Here is a 16,846-nt window from a genome sequence, read left to right as displayed (position 1 = left end):
ATAAAGACAACATTCTTATGAGTAAAATGAAGTAAAATCTTTGTCAATTAGTCGATTTACAACTCAGAAAAGAAGTGTTGAAAATAGAGTCATAAAACAATTAACGTTTATTGACTTTCGCGGTAGGGGGTAACGCGGGGTCGGTTGACAAATTTTCTCGCAGTAGTGCAAAAGTTCTACTCACTTCGCTTGAAAGTGTCATATTTCTTCCCCACTTACAAACAAACCCGATGGCAATCGGTGAAACGGGAGATAAATTACAGCGAGTTGAAATTTGATATGTTTATTTTTTTGCGTTTTTCGTATCGAATTACATAAAAATAAATATTAAAAAATTAATTTTGTTAATACGCAAGTAATTTATATCACTAGATAGAAAACAAAGCGCAGAATCAAACAAAGAAACTGTAGTTTTTTTATGAGATAGATAAAATTGAATTATTTCATATTAAAAACACTGGGTCTGAAAGACCCATGCGACTCAAGTAAGGGCTACATTCCTAGCGACTTACGCGGGGTTAAATAAAGCGTTGTTTAAATAATTGAAATTTTTTTTACAGTGAGAAGTCCAGTATTTTCTCATCTGAGTGTATCTCTTTACGGACTAACAACAATTAGAGCATTTAATGCTGAAAGCAAATTTAAATCTATGTTTAATAAGTATCAGGATAAGCACACTGCAACGTGGTTTCTTTACGTGGCTTTAAATCGATGGATTGCCATATATGGTCATGTAATTTGTTTCATAAATCTAATTATCACTGTTATCGTTTTAGGTGTTTCAAATAATACAGGTGAGTGAATATATTTATATGTTTATAGTTTATAAAATAAATAATAAATAATATGTACTTGTGGCTTTAGATGACGCAGGAAGCCAAATTGGACTTGTATTGAATTATGGAATACTAATAATAGTACATTTTCAACATATTATTGGATTTACATCTGAAGTGGAATTTCAGGTATTAAATATTTACTCAATTAGATTAAAAATCATAATTCCAAATGAACGGTCAGATTTCTTTATCGGGCAATATCAAATTTTTGAGAAAGATAAACTTCTTGTAAAAGAAGATTTTCTTGTAACCACACTGCAGAAATTTTAATTATTATTTTATTCTACGTATATTAAGAGAATAATGCCTAATAAAAAAATGCTTATGTTGGTTTGATAATACTGATATTATTAAATTTAGAAATGTTTTTATTTAGTTACTCAATAGTCAAAAAGATATTGAAAAATACCGCAAATATTTGATTAATGCGTTTTAATATACACAGTAACATCGAAAAAATTATTAAACGCATTTATCAAAAATGCCGATAGTAGACAACCTATACACAATAGAAAGCTGTTGTAGTGAAATTAGACCTACTAGTTTTCCCTTGAGTGTGGCCTTGCCAGAAGACTTGTACATATTGTACACAACCTCCCAATACAGTCATATTGGGAGGTTGTGTACAATATGATCTATCTTATATATATGTGTTGCTAGATATATATTTATATGATTTATTATTTATTGTATGTGTTTTGCTTTGACGAATGCTAAAGTTAAAATTTAAACAGAATGTTAAAAGAAAAATTTAAAATTAAAAAAAATGTAAGAAAAAATTTTGAATACTATAACAGATACGATTTGAATGCTGGAAAGCTTAATAAAATCATTACTTTTTATAATAAGTGTTTTTAAATCCGATACCTTCAGACTATCGTCTATTGTGCCACATAGCTTTTCTGCCACGATCCACAGATCGATATTTTTAACACTTTTTACGCTTAGCATTCTGCGGTAAAATTCTGTTCTTTACAAGGTAAAAAAATTTTTTACCATTTTTTTCAACGTAAAACCTGTATATTTTTTAAACCTTTGTATGTGTCCCGATTATCCTGTTAGCTGCGCCAATGTACGTGATCCTATATTACTACAACTCCTTTAAAAAAAGTTTAAACAAACAGAATTTGAAACACTTTTTTAATATTATCAAAAAACGAACTTTTTCATAATTACATAGAACAAATAAGAGAACGAGAAGCAATCAAGAACTTTATATTCTACTAGCTGTTACCCGCGACTTCGCCCGCAGAGATTTTCCAAGCAAACCCCATTTATATTCAGTATTTCAACAACCATAGTAATTGTTATATAACACTTTCTGCTGGAATTATGAGAATTGCCGAGAATCAAACGAACAATTTTCAATTTGATCAATTTTCTGGAACGTTTATAATTGTTCTATAATCAAACCAATGTGCAATTACAAATCCGATTTTAAATTTAAATTGATACTATTTCAGACATTGTTATAAATATTTTTATATATTTCGATTTTTTAACCAAATGTTCGAACCGTTTTAATACACCTAATTACTTAATGAAGAGTAAACTTTGTTGAAAACGAAAAGCCGTTCTTAAGGTTGAGCTTTAATGCTCACTCTCTCTCCCCGCTGGGGAATTTAGGAATAACCCTTCTTAGTGTGCCTTTCCACGACGTTCCCTAACTGTGTACCAAATTTCACCCTTTAGGTTGAGCGGTTTGCTCTGGGCGACGATAAATCAGTGACAAGTCAGTCAGTCAGGACAAATAATTTTATATATTTAGATATCCTTTTTTCTTTTACAATATGCATCGCTTTTTAAATCAAATTTTCAAAATATTTTGACACTGTTCTGGCTAAAGTATATTTCCTTCCATAATCTTATAATTATTGTATTGCCGCTGTTGAATGTTTATGCATATCTTTTCAACTTTTTCGAGTAATTTCATCTTTGAGTCCGAATAGATTTTAAAAATTTCTTGCATTCGATTTCTTTTTTTTTGCATTTTTGGTTCAGTATATTATTATTAAATTTTAAATAAAATAATAAAAATTTTTATCTTTTTTACTTTTCTTAAAAACTTTAATTATTACTTTTTTATTTAAATAATTGTACCTTATACAAGGATTTAAACCGAAGATACTTACCTTCTTTCATTTCTTTTAATTATTTTAATTGAAATCTCAGTAAATAATTTCTCTTACAACCTAATTTTTTATTATAAATTGTATTTAAAGCACTTCAACAAACGATAAGAGTTTTTGATCTCTGAGTAACATTCATTTTTGTAGAAGTACTCATTTAAATGGAAAATTATTTACAGATTTTTAAACAGTATTTATTTAAGTTTCTTAAATTAATTTTAGTTTTTCTAATATTTAATTTGAAATTTTTTGGCTTTTATGACATAACAAGGCAAAGTATTTTAATTTTGTAATATTTCATTTTGACATTTTAAAAATCTTCGGTTTTCAGAGAGCTTAAAGTTAAAAAAGTTCTAAAAAGAGAAATAAATTACTGTGTACGTACTAGTGATGCAACGATATTAAAATTCTTTTGATTTTGTTTTTTTGACTCTTTTAAATACTTTTCATAGTTTATTCTTTTGTAAAATTAACGATTTGTATTAAAATATTTACATACATTAATAAATAAATATCAAGCTTACGAATGGAAAATTATTCATTTGAATGAAACCTGAAAATTCTCTATTTATATGTCAATACGTATGTTTTTGTTGTGTATTTTAAAATAAATTAGTAACTTTTTTCAGGTAAAGTTAATTTATATTGCAAGAATACCCTGAAAGAAATTACAGGTAATTCGTGTTTTCTCAAAGAATTAGCCCACCATGTCACATAAGGTTTTCACCTCTGCAAACCGGTTTACAGGATTACTGTAGGAAAAGGTAAATAAGAAGGAAGTGCGCATATTGAACTCCACTTCTTCGGTAAAGCATGTTTGTAAATGTTTTAATTCCGTCATATCTAACACTAAATTTTGTTTGGCAAATTAATACATCACACGTACGGATATCATTGTCACTACGAGTAGCTAACTTTTGAATTTCTTTACTTAATCCAAGATTTCTTAACTTTTCAATTGCCAGAAAGTTTTTTTATGGATCAAACAAATATCTACATTGACTCTTTCTGAAAATTCAACTTTTCATTTTTCCCGCAGGTTTTAAATTACAATGGAGCGTCGATTATCCGAATCAATTGGGGACTGGGGTTGTTCGGATAAACGATTATGTACGAAAAAATAGTTTAACGTATCCGATTAAAATTTTTCTCTGTTGCGTGTCGTTTCGCGTTGAATTTTAAGCCTAACAAAGACTATTGTATCGTTAAAAATTTAATCTTTATTTTGTACAAACAAAATAAATATATTTAAAAATATAAAAACAATAAAAAATTATCGTTCAGAAGTTAATTTAGTATCAAAAACGTAAAATATTTGAGTAGCCTAAGACTTAGCCAAAGATTGCAGTGCACAGCACTGGCGAAAATTTAAATTTTCTGACTAGAATTTTTTCGGATAATTGACGTTTCGAATGATTGGCTTTCGGATAATCGAGGCTCTACTGGACAGTAGAGCCTCGATTATTTGATCCCCGATTAACCGTCATATCGGTTAACCGACCGTCCTAGTCGACCAATTTCAAATGTCCGCTAGTGATGTGGAGCTACAATATTTGGCTATGTCTTGGCTACTTTAATATTATTTTTACGTGTTTTAGCTGGCAACACTCATTCGACCATGAAAGGGAGCCAGTATTTAAACGAAGCTTAATTTTCTAATTTTTAACGATACAATAGCGACGATTATTATTTTAAAAAATTTTTGTTAGGCTTAACATCGATGAAAATTCAACGCAAAATAGGTTAATAGCGATATACTAATATACTAATTACATGGGATATAATAATATACTACACTAATAATGGATTTTTTCATACTTTTCGGTTATCCGACTTTTCAATTAATCCGACCAACCCCAGTCTCCAGTTGAGTCGAATAATCGAGGCTCTACTGTATTTCAAAGTTACAAAGTGTACAAACTGATATTTTATGAAAAAAATAAATTTTTGTGTATAACAGTACATAGAAAAATATAACGGTTTAATAAGAATGGAAATTAATTTAAAATAAAGGAAAACTAAGTATTAACGTTGTTAACCAGAGCTTTACACAAAATATCTGTATCAATAAATTTAATGAAATGCAACGCATAATTAATTTTCCGGATAATATAATTGTTATTTCATAAAAAGTAAATTTTTTAGATGAACTCTGTAAAACGCATTCTGAAATACAGCAATTTGAAATCGGAAGCATCCTACGAAAGCTTGCCTAACAAACGGCCACCATCTGATTGGCCAGAAAGAGGAGAAATTCATTTTGATAATGTTTCTTTGCAATACTCCAAGGATAAAAATATTGCGTTAAAGAACTTAACATTTCATATCCGCTCCGGAGAAAAGGTAAAACATCTGAAAATTGGAAGAGTATTGTTCGTAATTATTGACTGAATTGGTGTTTATTATAAATTAATTGCAGATAGGAATTGTTGGGAGAACAGGAGCGGGAAAGAGTTCTATAATTGCTTCGTTATTTCGCATGACAGAGCCAACAGGAACGATAACCATCGATAATGTTGACATTAAAGATATTGGACTTCGAGATCTTCGTAGTAAAATATCCATCATTCCGCAAGTAAGTAATAATTAATTTAATATGTATAATTCGTATTTTATTACCTCCATACTTTTTTCACGATAAAAATGTTTTTAATTTCTTTTCCGTACAAAAATTTAATTCATCAATTATGATAAAACATGTCTATATCGATGCAGATTGCTAAGCCAGAAAGGTGTAATGTAATTTAAAAAAACTTATTATTCAGTAATATGAAGTAACTTGTGAAATGTATTATAACGTTTAAAATATATTAGAGACACGAAACGACTACTTTTCATGCTTTATAGAAAGTTTCAAAAATATATGTGATTTTATGAATTGCATTTTTACTTTAATACAAATTCTGATTGTGAGACTAATAGTTTCACGTATTTATTTAAAAACTTTATACGAATCCGCATAAAATTATATCTTGATTATGAATGAAAGATGTGTTAATAAATAAATTCACTTTATATAAAATAAACATTTAATTTAAACGAAAATCAAATACACTCAATCTTCGATTTAAGAACTTATTTCATTACAGGAAGTTCTTTGGAAACCGATTTCTTCTCAAACCGAAACAAATTTTCCCATAAGAAACAACCTAAAATGTATAAGTCCATACCAGAACCTTAAAACAAACCTAGTTTTTCATTTTTAGCTGTATTTCATCAGTAAAATTGCTTACAAATACAATATAATATTGTGTATAATATAATATTAACTATAGACACACTAATGTGATAAACAGTTCCGTTTCTCAATACTGGAAGTTTGGTCGTAGGTTCGCGTCTTGCCCAGATGTGATGGTGATAAAACCCCAATAAACTGCAGATTTTATCCATGTCTGTAGCGCCTGAATAGGGGCTAAAGACTTCTTAGAAGACATTATTCCTCGCGTAACGAACATCGTAAACGCATACAACTACTAATAATTAACAATTACGTCGTACTCTATCACGGCGATAGAGCCTAGAAGATCATGCCAAAATACTTGATACAAAACAAGATTTTATCTATATCTACGTCTGTTATATGCATTGAACGCAATATGTTTTGTTACAGCAAACCGTAATTATCATTTTAGAAAAAGTGCTATAAGTAGAGACTGGACTCTGCCTGCATGAAATATAAGCAAATCAATAAAGATGAAGGACAAGTTCTTTACCTATACTCCTTTCAATATATTTGATTATAATTTTAATTTTAGTTTCAATTTCGATGTAAAATCAAGAGTGTTAAATTAATAATTATTTTATTATTTTTAGTTTCAATTAATTGACTACCGATTATTAATAAATATTTAATTAAATGATAACACTATAATATGTGGTATTAATAAATATTTGTTACTTAATTTGAGTTAAGTATCTTAATTATAAATTATCGGATGTTGTTTACATTACGCGAATGTCAATTAACGCGGTTTTTATGAATTAATTACATTTAAATTGAATTGTGATGCGAAGTTTGTGTAATTGTGAAATTTAAATTAAAAAAAAATCAGAAGAAGTATCTTACTCGCATGTCTCCTGAAATTTTTTTTCACTAAAAATGTCATCGATGGTTCGTGTCGTGACGTCTAAAGACAAAAGGCAGATCTCGGCGTCACTGCCGAATCGGTAGTCTTGTAGTAGACTCGACTTTCTTTAACACAGAAAGTATAGGAAGTTGACCATCAGTTACCGGCATTGCCAAGTAGATTGTTCATAAAACGAGTTCTTGTATTGCAACCGGAGCAATACTATAACTCGTTTAAAATGTTGTTCGAAAACAGCGGCATTCGTAAACCGAAGTTTTACTGTATACACTAATATTAATGTTTTAAATTTAATGTTAGTCTATTTATTAATGGCGCATATACACTGACTTGATAAAAGTGTAGAAATTCTATTAGTCTTGAATTCATAAGAATAAATATTATTTATTTGCAGAGATAACAATAATAAAATAATATATAAAATGTAATCAACTAATTAATTGTCATTAAACAATTTATCTGTAAAACAAAAAAAGTCTTAAACAGTCTTCATGAAAAGAAGCCGAGCATTTATAATCGTCCACTGAATAATCTGACATTTTCATATGAAGTGAACAAAAATATCTTTGGACAGACTATGCGGTAAACAACACGGGTAGAAATAAATTCAATCCTGAAAACTACGACCAAGTAGGGGAAATACGTACAAAATGACATAGGCAACATAATTTGAATTTGTCGGTCTCAAGCGCACAACTGACCATGACACCACGTTATCCGAGCGGCTTTTACTAACCTGTCAAAATGTGAACGCACTCCTCTCATTCGCCCGGGCGTCATGGCCGACGACAAGAAATGATACGTTACGAGGTTTTTTCCTCGCAACAAGTTTTTTGTATAGATGGGAAGTTTTTCACTATTTTATATATTCGTATAGCATTTATTTCAACCCTTAAGAATTTGTTGTTGCACTTAAATAACTTTTTCTATTAAAATAACATCTTTGTATTTACTTTATAATTTTGTTTTTTTATAACGTTATATGGACAAAACGATATACATAGGCAACGAACATAATGACATACCTGTCATTTAGTCCATAAGAGCTTAGTCAAGGAACTTACCTTAATCTCTTAACGTTTTATTAATTATAAAAAATGGCTTTAAAAAAAAGTCTTTCATTATTGTTTAAAAGAAATTTTAGTATAAAACTTTATTTCCTTTCTTACATATTATTTACAAACTCATTATCTTTCACATAACAAAAAACTTGCAACGAATCACGTGACTCGACAAACCTTTTTAGTTTTAACTTCTATTCCTAATATAAAGGCAATTAAATCAAAAGATGAGTCAAAAGCTCCGCCAGAGAAAAGGAGACGAAGCATTACTAAAAAGTTACTCGAGGAAAAAAATTTTCCTGATAACTCTCAAAATGATGAAGAAGACTGTCCATGCATATATTGCGATGATCTTTTTTCCCGACCTAAGCCTGGAGAAGACTAATTACGGTGCATAAATTGTTTCCGTTGGGCTAACGCTTCTTGCGATGACGTTTCTAAAAGAGCCAAGCGTTTCATTTGTGAACTCTGTCAGTAATTTTATAGTTTTTACGTGTATGTCATTTTGTCTTTACATAATGTGACATTTTGTCCATAGTATGTCCATAATGTGACATTTTGTCCATAGGGGAAAGACAGTTAATTTGTCTTGCCAGAACCATTCTTCGCCAGAATAAAATTCTTGTTATGGACGAAGCAACGTCCAATATCGATAAAAGTCTATAGTGAATGATCTCGATTAAACTAACAATATTTTTTTCCTATTATTTTAATATTGTAAATGTTTAGTATATTTCCTTGGTAAAAAACCAAAGATGATTGGTGTAGAATAAAGAGTACCTAAAATAAAACTGTATGTCATTTTGTCTGTATTTCCCCTACATACACGAAAATCGTTAATGTGTTCGTTTTCAATTCGATCGAAAAAATATAATCAGTTGATTGATAGCAGTTGACCAAACAAATAGAAACCTGCAGCACTATGTACTGTTTAGAATTCTACAGAAGTTCTGGCAGAATTCGATTCACACATAACTTATTAAATGTTGCAAAACACAAACATTGCTCTATACTGATTTTACTTATTGCCAATAAGCACATTTAACTGGTCTCTTAATTAGATACCAATAAAAATATGAAATCATATTAATCGACTAATTTCTTAGCAATCAGATTAAATTTTGAAAGTTCAATCTTACCCAAAATGTTTTAATACAAGACGCGAAATGAGTTAATCTTAACATTGTTTATTTGTATATGCTGTATTACATCTTGCCTATTCTACGATGATCAGTGAAATAACGTATTTTAATATTTATCTTCGTTTGTTTGTTTTATTAAGTTATGGTAACAAAACAATTGAGTAATCTGTCTAGGGGGTGCCTTCCGGGAGGACTTTTTAAGTTTTAATAGTAACTGGCCCCTATTTAGGCCAAATAGACATACAGAAAACCTGATAACTCTATGTGGCAAGCCTGTCCGATCGCGTCGCGAACCCACGAACGACAGCCCAGTGTTTAGGGACAGAAACCGCTTGGCCAATTTTGGTAATTTAACTCATATTATCCAATATAAAAACGAATTGCAAAATACAGTTACTACAGCGTATGCATATATTTTTTCAGGATCCTATGTTATTTACCGGGCCACTTCGAAGAAACATGGATCCTTTTAATGAATATTCTGAAGAAATGCTGTGGAAAGCCATAGAGGAGGTTACAATTAAATCAATATTTTTCAATTCCCTTCCAGATTTTTCTCTTTAAACTTTTTTCTGATTAAATTCAATTTACACATATTTATTTTTATAAATATTTGAATTAAAGGTACAATTAAAAGAAGTTATTAGTAAATTACCTGGAGGATTGGATTCGCATTTAACGGAAGGAGGGCGAAATTTCAGCGTGGGGGAAAGACAGTTAATTTGTCTTGCTAGAACCATTCTTCGCCAGAATAAAATTCTTGTTATGGACGAAGCAACGTCCAATATCGATAAAAGGTTAGATTATATAAATTATTACATAATTTCAAGTATAAATCAGTTTATTTTGTAATTTGTGTTACATAGAGAATAGTTATCGGTATAAGTTTGGTATAATTAAGATTGTGTGATAATCACAATTATTACAGTACATTGCCATTAAGCCACTAATGAATCATAAATATATTAAGTGAGATATGTTCAAAGTATATTTTACCTCGTTTCTTATCTTTCGTTTTTTCCAATTTTGTGTTTGTCGTAATTAGGGCAAGTAAGGGAGAAACACGTTTTTTGTGTCTACAAGCCGAACAGTATGTATTCAATATATGTATTCATATTATGCCATGCATACGAATACATATATTTATAACACTGTATTCATATCGTGCTGTGTATATATAAATATAGTAATAGAAAAAGTCTTGCATTGTCAACATGGCAAACTACATGGTGTATGTAAACATTTTAGCTTCCTCTACTTAATAAATTTATTTTATATCTGTGAGAACCGAGGGGATATAGTGCCGAGCTTCTCCCCATATATAAGCTTCTTTGTCAGGGATGTTCGATGTGTTATTAAATAGGAGGGTCAGCGAGATCGTAAGAAGGTGTCGATCGTACTCAAAGATAACACATAATTATATATATAAGAATAACATATTTAATTATGTAAAGCTATACAAACGATTACAAGTCAAAAGGCTACAAAAAGGGAATAATTTAAAAATACTTCTAAGTCGTCTAATTCTCTAACTCTATAAGACATAATATTGTCTAAGTTCAAGCTATGATCGAGAGAGAGACGAGGAACGAGAGAGAAGGGATCAAATTTTCTCTATGTGATTACCTTTCTTGTTCTCGCTCTCGTCAAATTGGCGATGGTAAGAAATGTTCCCGGATCGGCGAACTCTACTCGTAGTCTCCCTTCTCCTCGGTTCTGATTCATTGCAGATTATGGCGGGAAGGCAAGGGTTGCAACAGATGTAATGGCGGTATGGGTTTGGTGTCTCTCTGATGTCTACTGGTGATGTCCGCTGTTGGTGTTTGCCTGGCTGTGTCCGCTCAGCTGTGTCTGCCCAGTGGTGCAAGTGCGACCCCGCTTTATACACATCCCGGAAGGAGAATTATCGTTGATAATCTGATGCAATCACATATAAGTTCGACTTGCGTCAAGAGTTGTTGACTTTACTTGTCATGAATCGAACTGTTCTTTTGATTTATTACAGTTTCTACCTGTTATTGTGACACTTTCTCATCATAAATTTCACAACAGCTGTCAAACCTACAGAATTATTTGCCACAAATGGCTAATGTCAGAACATCTGCGAGCCCACCTGGGTGATAATTGTATAAATATGAGTAACTTGATATATTTTTCTATCGTTTTAATCGGCTAGCATAAGGAGAGGGGATGGTTTATTCAGTACGGTCAACGATTTAAGTTAACCTTTTTGCTTTCCTCTAGCATGTAACAGGTGAAGGTTCTTGTTAATTGGCTACTTATTTGTACATTGCAACGAAGATAGAAATGGAGAATCTCCTGTTGTGAAAGGATAACTTCCTCGGTCGTCCTAAACGTTTTTGAAAGTCTAGAATGTCACATTTCGAAGCGATGCAATACACTGATGGGTCAAAATGTCTGAATACAACCGCCAGGAAAGTGGAAAATGGCGGTAAAAGGAACATAATGATGAAAAAACAATTTATAATGTCTTAAGCTTTTAAAACTCCCAAAATAGTCCCACTTCTAACATATATAATTTTACTTAAAATTTGATATATTGCATTTCTAATATTTTCAAATAATTTTTTACAAAAACTGAGTTCAGTAGTCAAGTATAGAAAATATCATAAAGATTTAAGAAGAAATTTAGTTGCAAAACCTACAAAAATAAGCATGTCTTAGTATGAATAAATTAACTTTTATGTAATTTCTGTGTCAAAACTTTCAGATTACAGTGATGGGTAAGATCGTGTTGTTTTCATTAACACCTGCATAATCAAAACTACTTTGGCAATATCGTAAAAGTTTCCACTGGTCTGTGATAATAGAAATAACATTAAATGCTTTTTTCATTTATCAATTCTCTTATGAGAAGTAGCTGTTGGGGGTTCGGTATGCATTTCGAGAGATCTATGAAACTACTTTATTCGATCAAGTGTTCGAAAAGTGTTTATTATTGCTTGTATGTTACTTTTCACGGTTTCCAAAGATCAATACATTGTGCAATAGCGAACAATGTATACCTTGTAAACTTCGTTAATGCATGTTCGAAACGAGTTGAGCTGCATTTGATAGTGCAAGTTGGAAAAACGAAATTAGAAGAAATCAAAGCTTTAATGATTGATTACTGTTATCGTGTATGTTTTTTGTGTTCATGTCAGTAGTGAAAACCCTGAATTAGGAGGAACTTCGTAGATATGGGTTCGACATGCAGCACATCATAGGAATCTTGTAAATGGGATCAGATACCTACTATATATAACAATAGAATTAAAGAGTACAATACTCAAATCGGGTGTTGGTCAAAAGTGTATTCAGTGAGACTATAATCGCAATATGTAAGGGACATGTTCAATTTCACGTTTTCAAAATACAGTATTTTCAAAAAAGTTATCATACGTTTATCTACTTGCAATTAGTATGATTTCTATTTAGGCATTGCTTGCTACCTCTCTATTTTTCAACAAGTCTGACTGTCAAACTGATAGGTAAACTTCCCAGTAGTCTATTACTTGGTCATACATTGCTGAAAAGTAAAAATGGAATAACTACGGAGATAAAATCAGTACTTAAAAAACTGTTACATATCACTATAGAAACTGTGTGAATGATCTTCTCAGAAACATCACTTGAAAGAGTTATTTCATGCAAACATTAATTAATGGAAGAAAATACTGTTTTTAAATACGTATATTACATCGACATAACTGTATAAAGACATCAATGCAGAAGACGTTCAATGGATGCAATACTTTATAGGGCAGCCACTATACATTCCAATCAAAAGGGAATGCTTCTTAAATAATATAATCATTGTTGTAACAGTTATCACTGTAATAATTTCCCACTGATGAAGAACTGCTACTTAATAATCACGCTAACGTATATAATGCCGACCATATTTGTATGCAACATGTGCAGAAATATCTAATTATTTTTTTTCAAAATGTAGATAAAGTATTGTAAATTACTGAAGCAATAGAACGATTGCATTGTCTTCAAATTACTCACGATTATTTCATTATGAATGGAAGGCAGAAATGTTTTGCTAAAAATTTTTTTCTTCCTGTGAATGATTGCGACATTTAGCAGCAGATTTTTATCTGCTGCTGAGTTGTAATTTTACATTGACATTTAGTGAAGAATAGCAATTACTTTAGGCTTACAGAAGCATAACAATAAATTTTCTAACATGCTTTTTGGGCATGAACTGTTTTTCCTATCTGATATAATGCTACTATCAGTTAATTAAATGAAACCAAACCAGGTTGAACGTTTTTTATTTCAGAATACAATTATTGTCTGTTTATTGAGAAAATCAACAAATTCTAGTACAAATGTTCTTCAGGCATCACGTTTTACGTTATCAGAATCAATATTAATTCATATTTACAGATAACAATATCCGTTTTAGAGAAGCCGTTCAGTGAGTGTTTGCCGTAACATCCTATATGATGCTACAGTCTGATGTGAGCTGCATTTAAAAACATTTGTTTTGTCTTGCCCGTACTGACTAGCTATAGGTTGTTAGAGTTTCCAAATAGAGAGTAAAATAGTTGAAGAATAAAATGTTTTTTTTTCATTTTATTACCTGATAATTGTTTTTCACTTTTTGAAATACAATGATTGGCCTTTCCTGAAATGAATCAGAACTGTTTGTACCAGAATTGTCTGCTGTCCTAAGTTGAACGATACATATGAAATAGAATACTCAACCTATCTCAAACGAAATTGTCTACAGTAAGTTCGCTAAGTATAGTTTGTTATTATTACACTAATATGGCCTTAAACTTTTGTCTAATGTAAAATTACTTGTCAGTAACATATATCATTTATTACTATATTATGGTTAACAATACTAATCTTAACTCTTACAAGCGTAATTATTATAATTGCCGCTTTACTGCTTTCCTCAATAAATCTGTTCTGATATTGGATTTACTGACATTCACCACCTTAAACATGATATAAACCTATCGATCGGATAAAGATGCAGGATGATGTTCTTAAGTGTATATGTCTAATTTGGTGTGAATTTTCATGGGTGCAGCTTCGTCTTCTTCGTCTTGAAATGGAAAACATTTGATGCAGGATAGTATACAATCATCGTTATCGTCTAATTGACTGATCGACTAGATTCGTTTTTTACAAATACATGTATTTTCTTATCATGGCTTAATGTTGCACCTTCCCACTTGATGCTATTTTCTCGATAGTTTTCCAGCTTAGAAAAAAAATCACAATCTCTGACAAAGTATGACGTTTCTTCCAAAGGTTTTACAATGTCGGCAGTGTGTTTTAATTTTCCTATCCGTGAATTTCCTCACATGTTGATGGGGTTTAGTAATGTATTTTTTCACTTACTACTTGCTGGTTTTCGCTATTACAATTTTAATTGTTTGTGGTACATTGCCATATGGGGAAACCGTTTTATCTATTTTATTTATTACTTATTTTTATTTATTTTATATGAAGAACCGATTCCTGTCTACAGAAAATAATTCGAGAAAAATTCAAATCTTGTACGGTGTTGACAATAGCCCACAGATTACATACAATTATCGATTCGGATAGAGTTCTGGTAAAATTCTTTCTTTTAATAATATAAAAATAAATACCCGTTATTAATTAGAGATCTTAAATTTCTAGGTATTAGATACAGGAAGAGTACAAGACTTTGACTCGCCGTATGCATTACTGAAGAACGTAAATGGTATATTTTATAATTTGGTAAAGAAGACGGGAGTAACTTCAATGAATGAGTTATACGAAATTGCCAAGGTTAAATACTACGATAAAGAAAAGGTAGAGCAAACAAAACTATAAAACAATGAATTTTATTCTATGTATAGACTGTGAGGATCTGGTGTTATGATTTTTTTTGTTTAAATTACTTTTTAGAGTGGTATTTCCACACATCACATAACATATAAAATTGTAAAAATCTAAACATTTGTTAGTATATGCAAATTTTACGGTTTAATTTATACATGCTGATCTTTTATTGAGATGCCATCAGCAGTTTTTTAAAATAATATAGTGAGAAATGTTTACAATAGTTTAAGTTCAGAAAAGAAGTGAATTTTAATATATAAAACAACAGAAAAAAATTTAATTGATATAATTAAAACAAATTTCGTGTACTACTTTAATCAGAACAATCTTAGCCAAGAATATAATTCCAATTGTATGTATTCTTGAAAAACTTGGTTCACCGTAATAATTAAAAAAAAATTATATTATTCAAAATGTTTTAGCATTTGTTCTATAAGGGTGTGGGAGATATGGGGTTGAAAGTTGTTGACTTCTAAAATGTGTAAAATTGGAAGTGTTAACAATAGAAGTGTTGACAATGGAAGTATTAATAATGGAAGTGTTGAGTAACAAAGGAAGTGTTAATAAGACAATATAACCACTTTGTTTTACTTTTCCGGCTGTTATCAGGCCCGTGTTTGGTACGTGCAAGACTTTGGCCAAGAAGCGCTTGGAGGCCCTTTAAGAAATTCGTAATGGAGGGTTAATGTTTATTGATCTTTTCAATTAGCTTTCTGTGCTAAACTTATTGTTATATTTATGTTTAATAAAATTTATCAAACATATCTTTTGATTGTTTACTATTTAGAATAATTTTGCTACTTGTTGTTCCATTCAGTTTTGCATATTTTTGAGGTGTCGAATGTTAGGATGCCCTCCTTCAATGTCTGGTGGTCCCTGGGCCTAGGCCCGGTAGGTCCACATTTAAAGATAGACCTGGCTGTTATGTTTAGTAGGAAAATTTATATACGAATTTTAATAGAATCATTTAAAATAACTTCGTAAGCTAATTATTCGAAAATTTTAAAAGTAATTTAAGTGTTTCATTGAACTCAAAATATCTTGATTGAACAATTCAAAAGTGAATTTTATTTAACATTGAAATGTGCAATTAACTATATATATATATTCTTTAGACTTATTATTAATTTTTTCCAATAATTTATAATTTCATCGATACATTTTATCCTTGTTTTTCACGATACTCAGTAATTTATAATGTCATCAGTGTTAATTATTCCTGGCAGGATAAAGACTTCTGCTCAATATTTCCTTTCTTTTGTCAGTGTCTTTCACTGTCATGTCCTGATTTTATGTTTCAATCATTCTTTGTCCGATTTTTCTCGTTTCGTACTCTCGTATTTATTTCATTAGTGTTTTTGTTTATTTTTTATCCGTCATTCTTTTGATGTGTTCTTCCATTTTGCTTTCTTGTCATTCTTTCGAAGTGACGGGAGACAGGTTTAACATAATAAAATAACAGTTTATTAACTATAACAAACCGTAAGATATACACATCTCTATGCGGCTAAATGCGATTATTTTATTGACTATTACACAAGGACAGCGAATAATTTCTAAGTTGTGTCGCGTACCTAATTTCTATTTCGACAGAGAGTTTACAAAGTTTTCTTAACATACATAGTGAAGATCTTATTGCCGTTCTTTCCCAACTCCGTCTCGTTGAGTTGGTTTCCTGTGTATTACGACTCGATGTAGTGAATCAGGTTCGTTGGAAAGCACACCTGCACACTGAAATTGAATATATTTACA

General features: G+C 30.6%; 1 protein-coding gene across 1 annotated transcript in view; it reads left to right on the top strand.

The window, feature by feature from the left end:
- LOC111640210 (multidrug resistance-associated protein 4-like) overlaps window positions 1-15,453 on the top strand; it is a 132,881-nt gene extending 117,428 nt beyond the window's left edge. The window contains exons 19-26 of the mRNA XM_023386210.1: window positions 561-794; window positions 865-965; window positions 5,114-5,311; window positions 5,388-5,543; window positions 9,680-9,769; window positions 9,881-10,053; window positions 14,735-14,840; window positions 14,909-15,453. Of these exons, the coding sequence (XP_023241978.1) occupies window positions 561-794; window positions 865-965; window positions 5,114-5,311; window positions 5,388-5,543; window positions 9,680-9,769; window positions 9,881-10,053; window positions 14,735-14,840; window positions 14,909-15,085 (1,235 nt within the window). The 3' untranslated portion in view covers window positions 15,086-15,453. The remainder of the gene's footprint in view (window positions 1-560; window positions 795-864; window positions 966-5,113; window positions 5,312-5,387; window positions 5,544-9,679; window positions 9,770-9,880; window positions 10,054-14,734; window positions 14,841-14,908) is intronic.
- Window positions 15,454-16,846: the final 1,393 nt, after the last annotated feature.

The sequence above is a fragment of the Centruroides sculpturatus genome, unplaced genomic scaffold, assembly GCF_000671375.1.
Source record: "Centruroides sculpturatus isolate CEXI.00-Female unplaced genomic scaffold, Cexi_2.0 scaffold1146, whole genome shotgun sequence".
Classification (NCBI taxonomy): domain Eukaryota; kingdom Metazoa; phylum Arthropoda; class Arachnida; order Scorpiones; family Buthidae; genus Centruroides; species Centruroides sculpturatus.
This window is presented reverse-complemented; position numbering and strand designations above follow the sequence as displayed.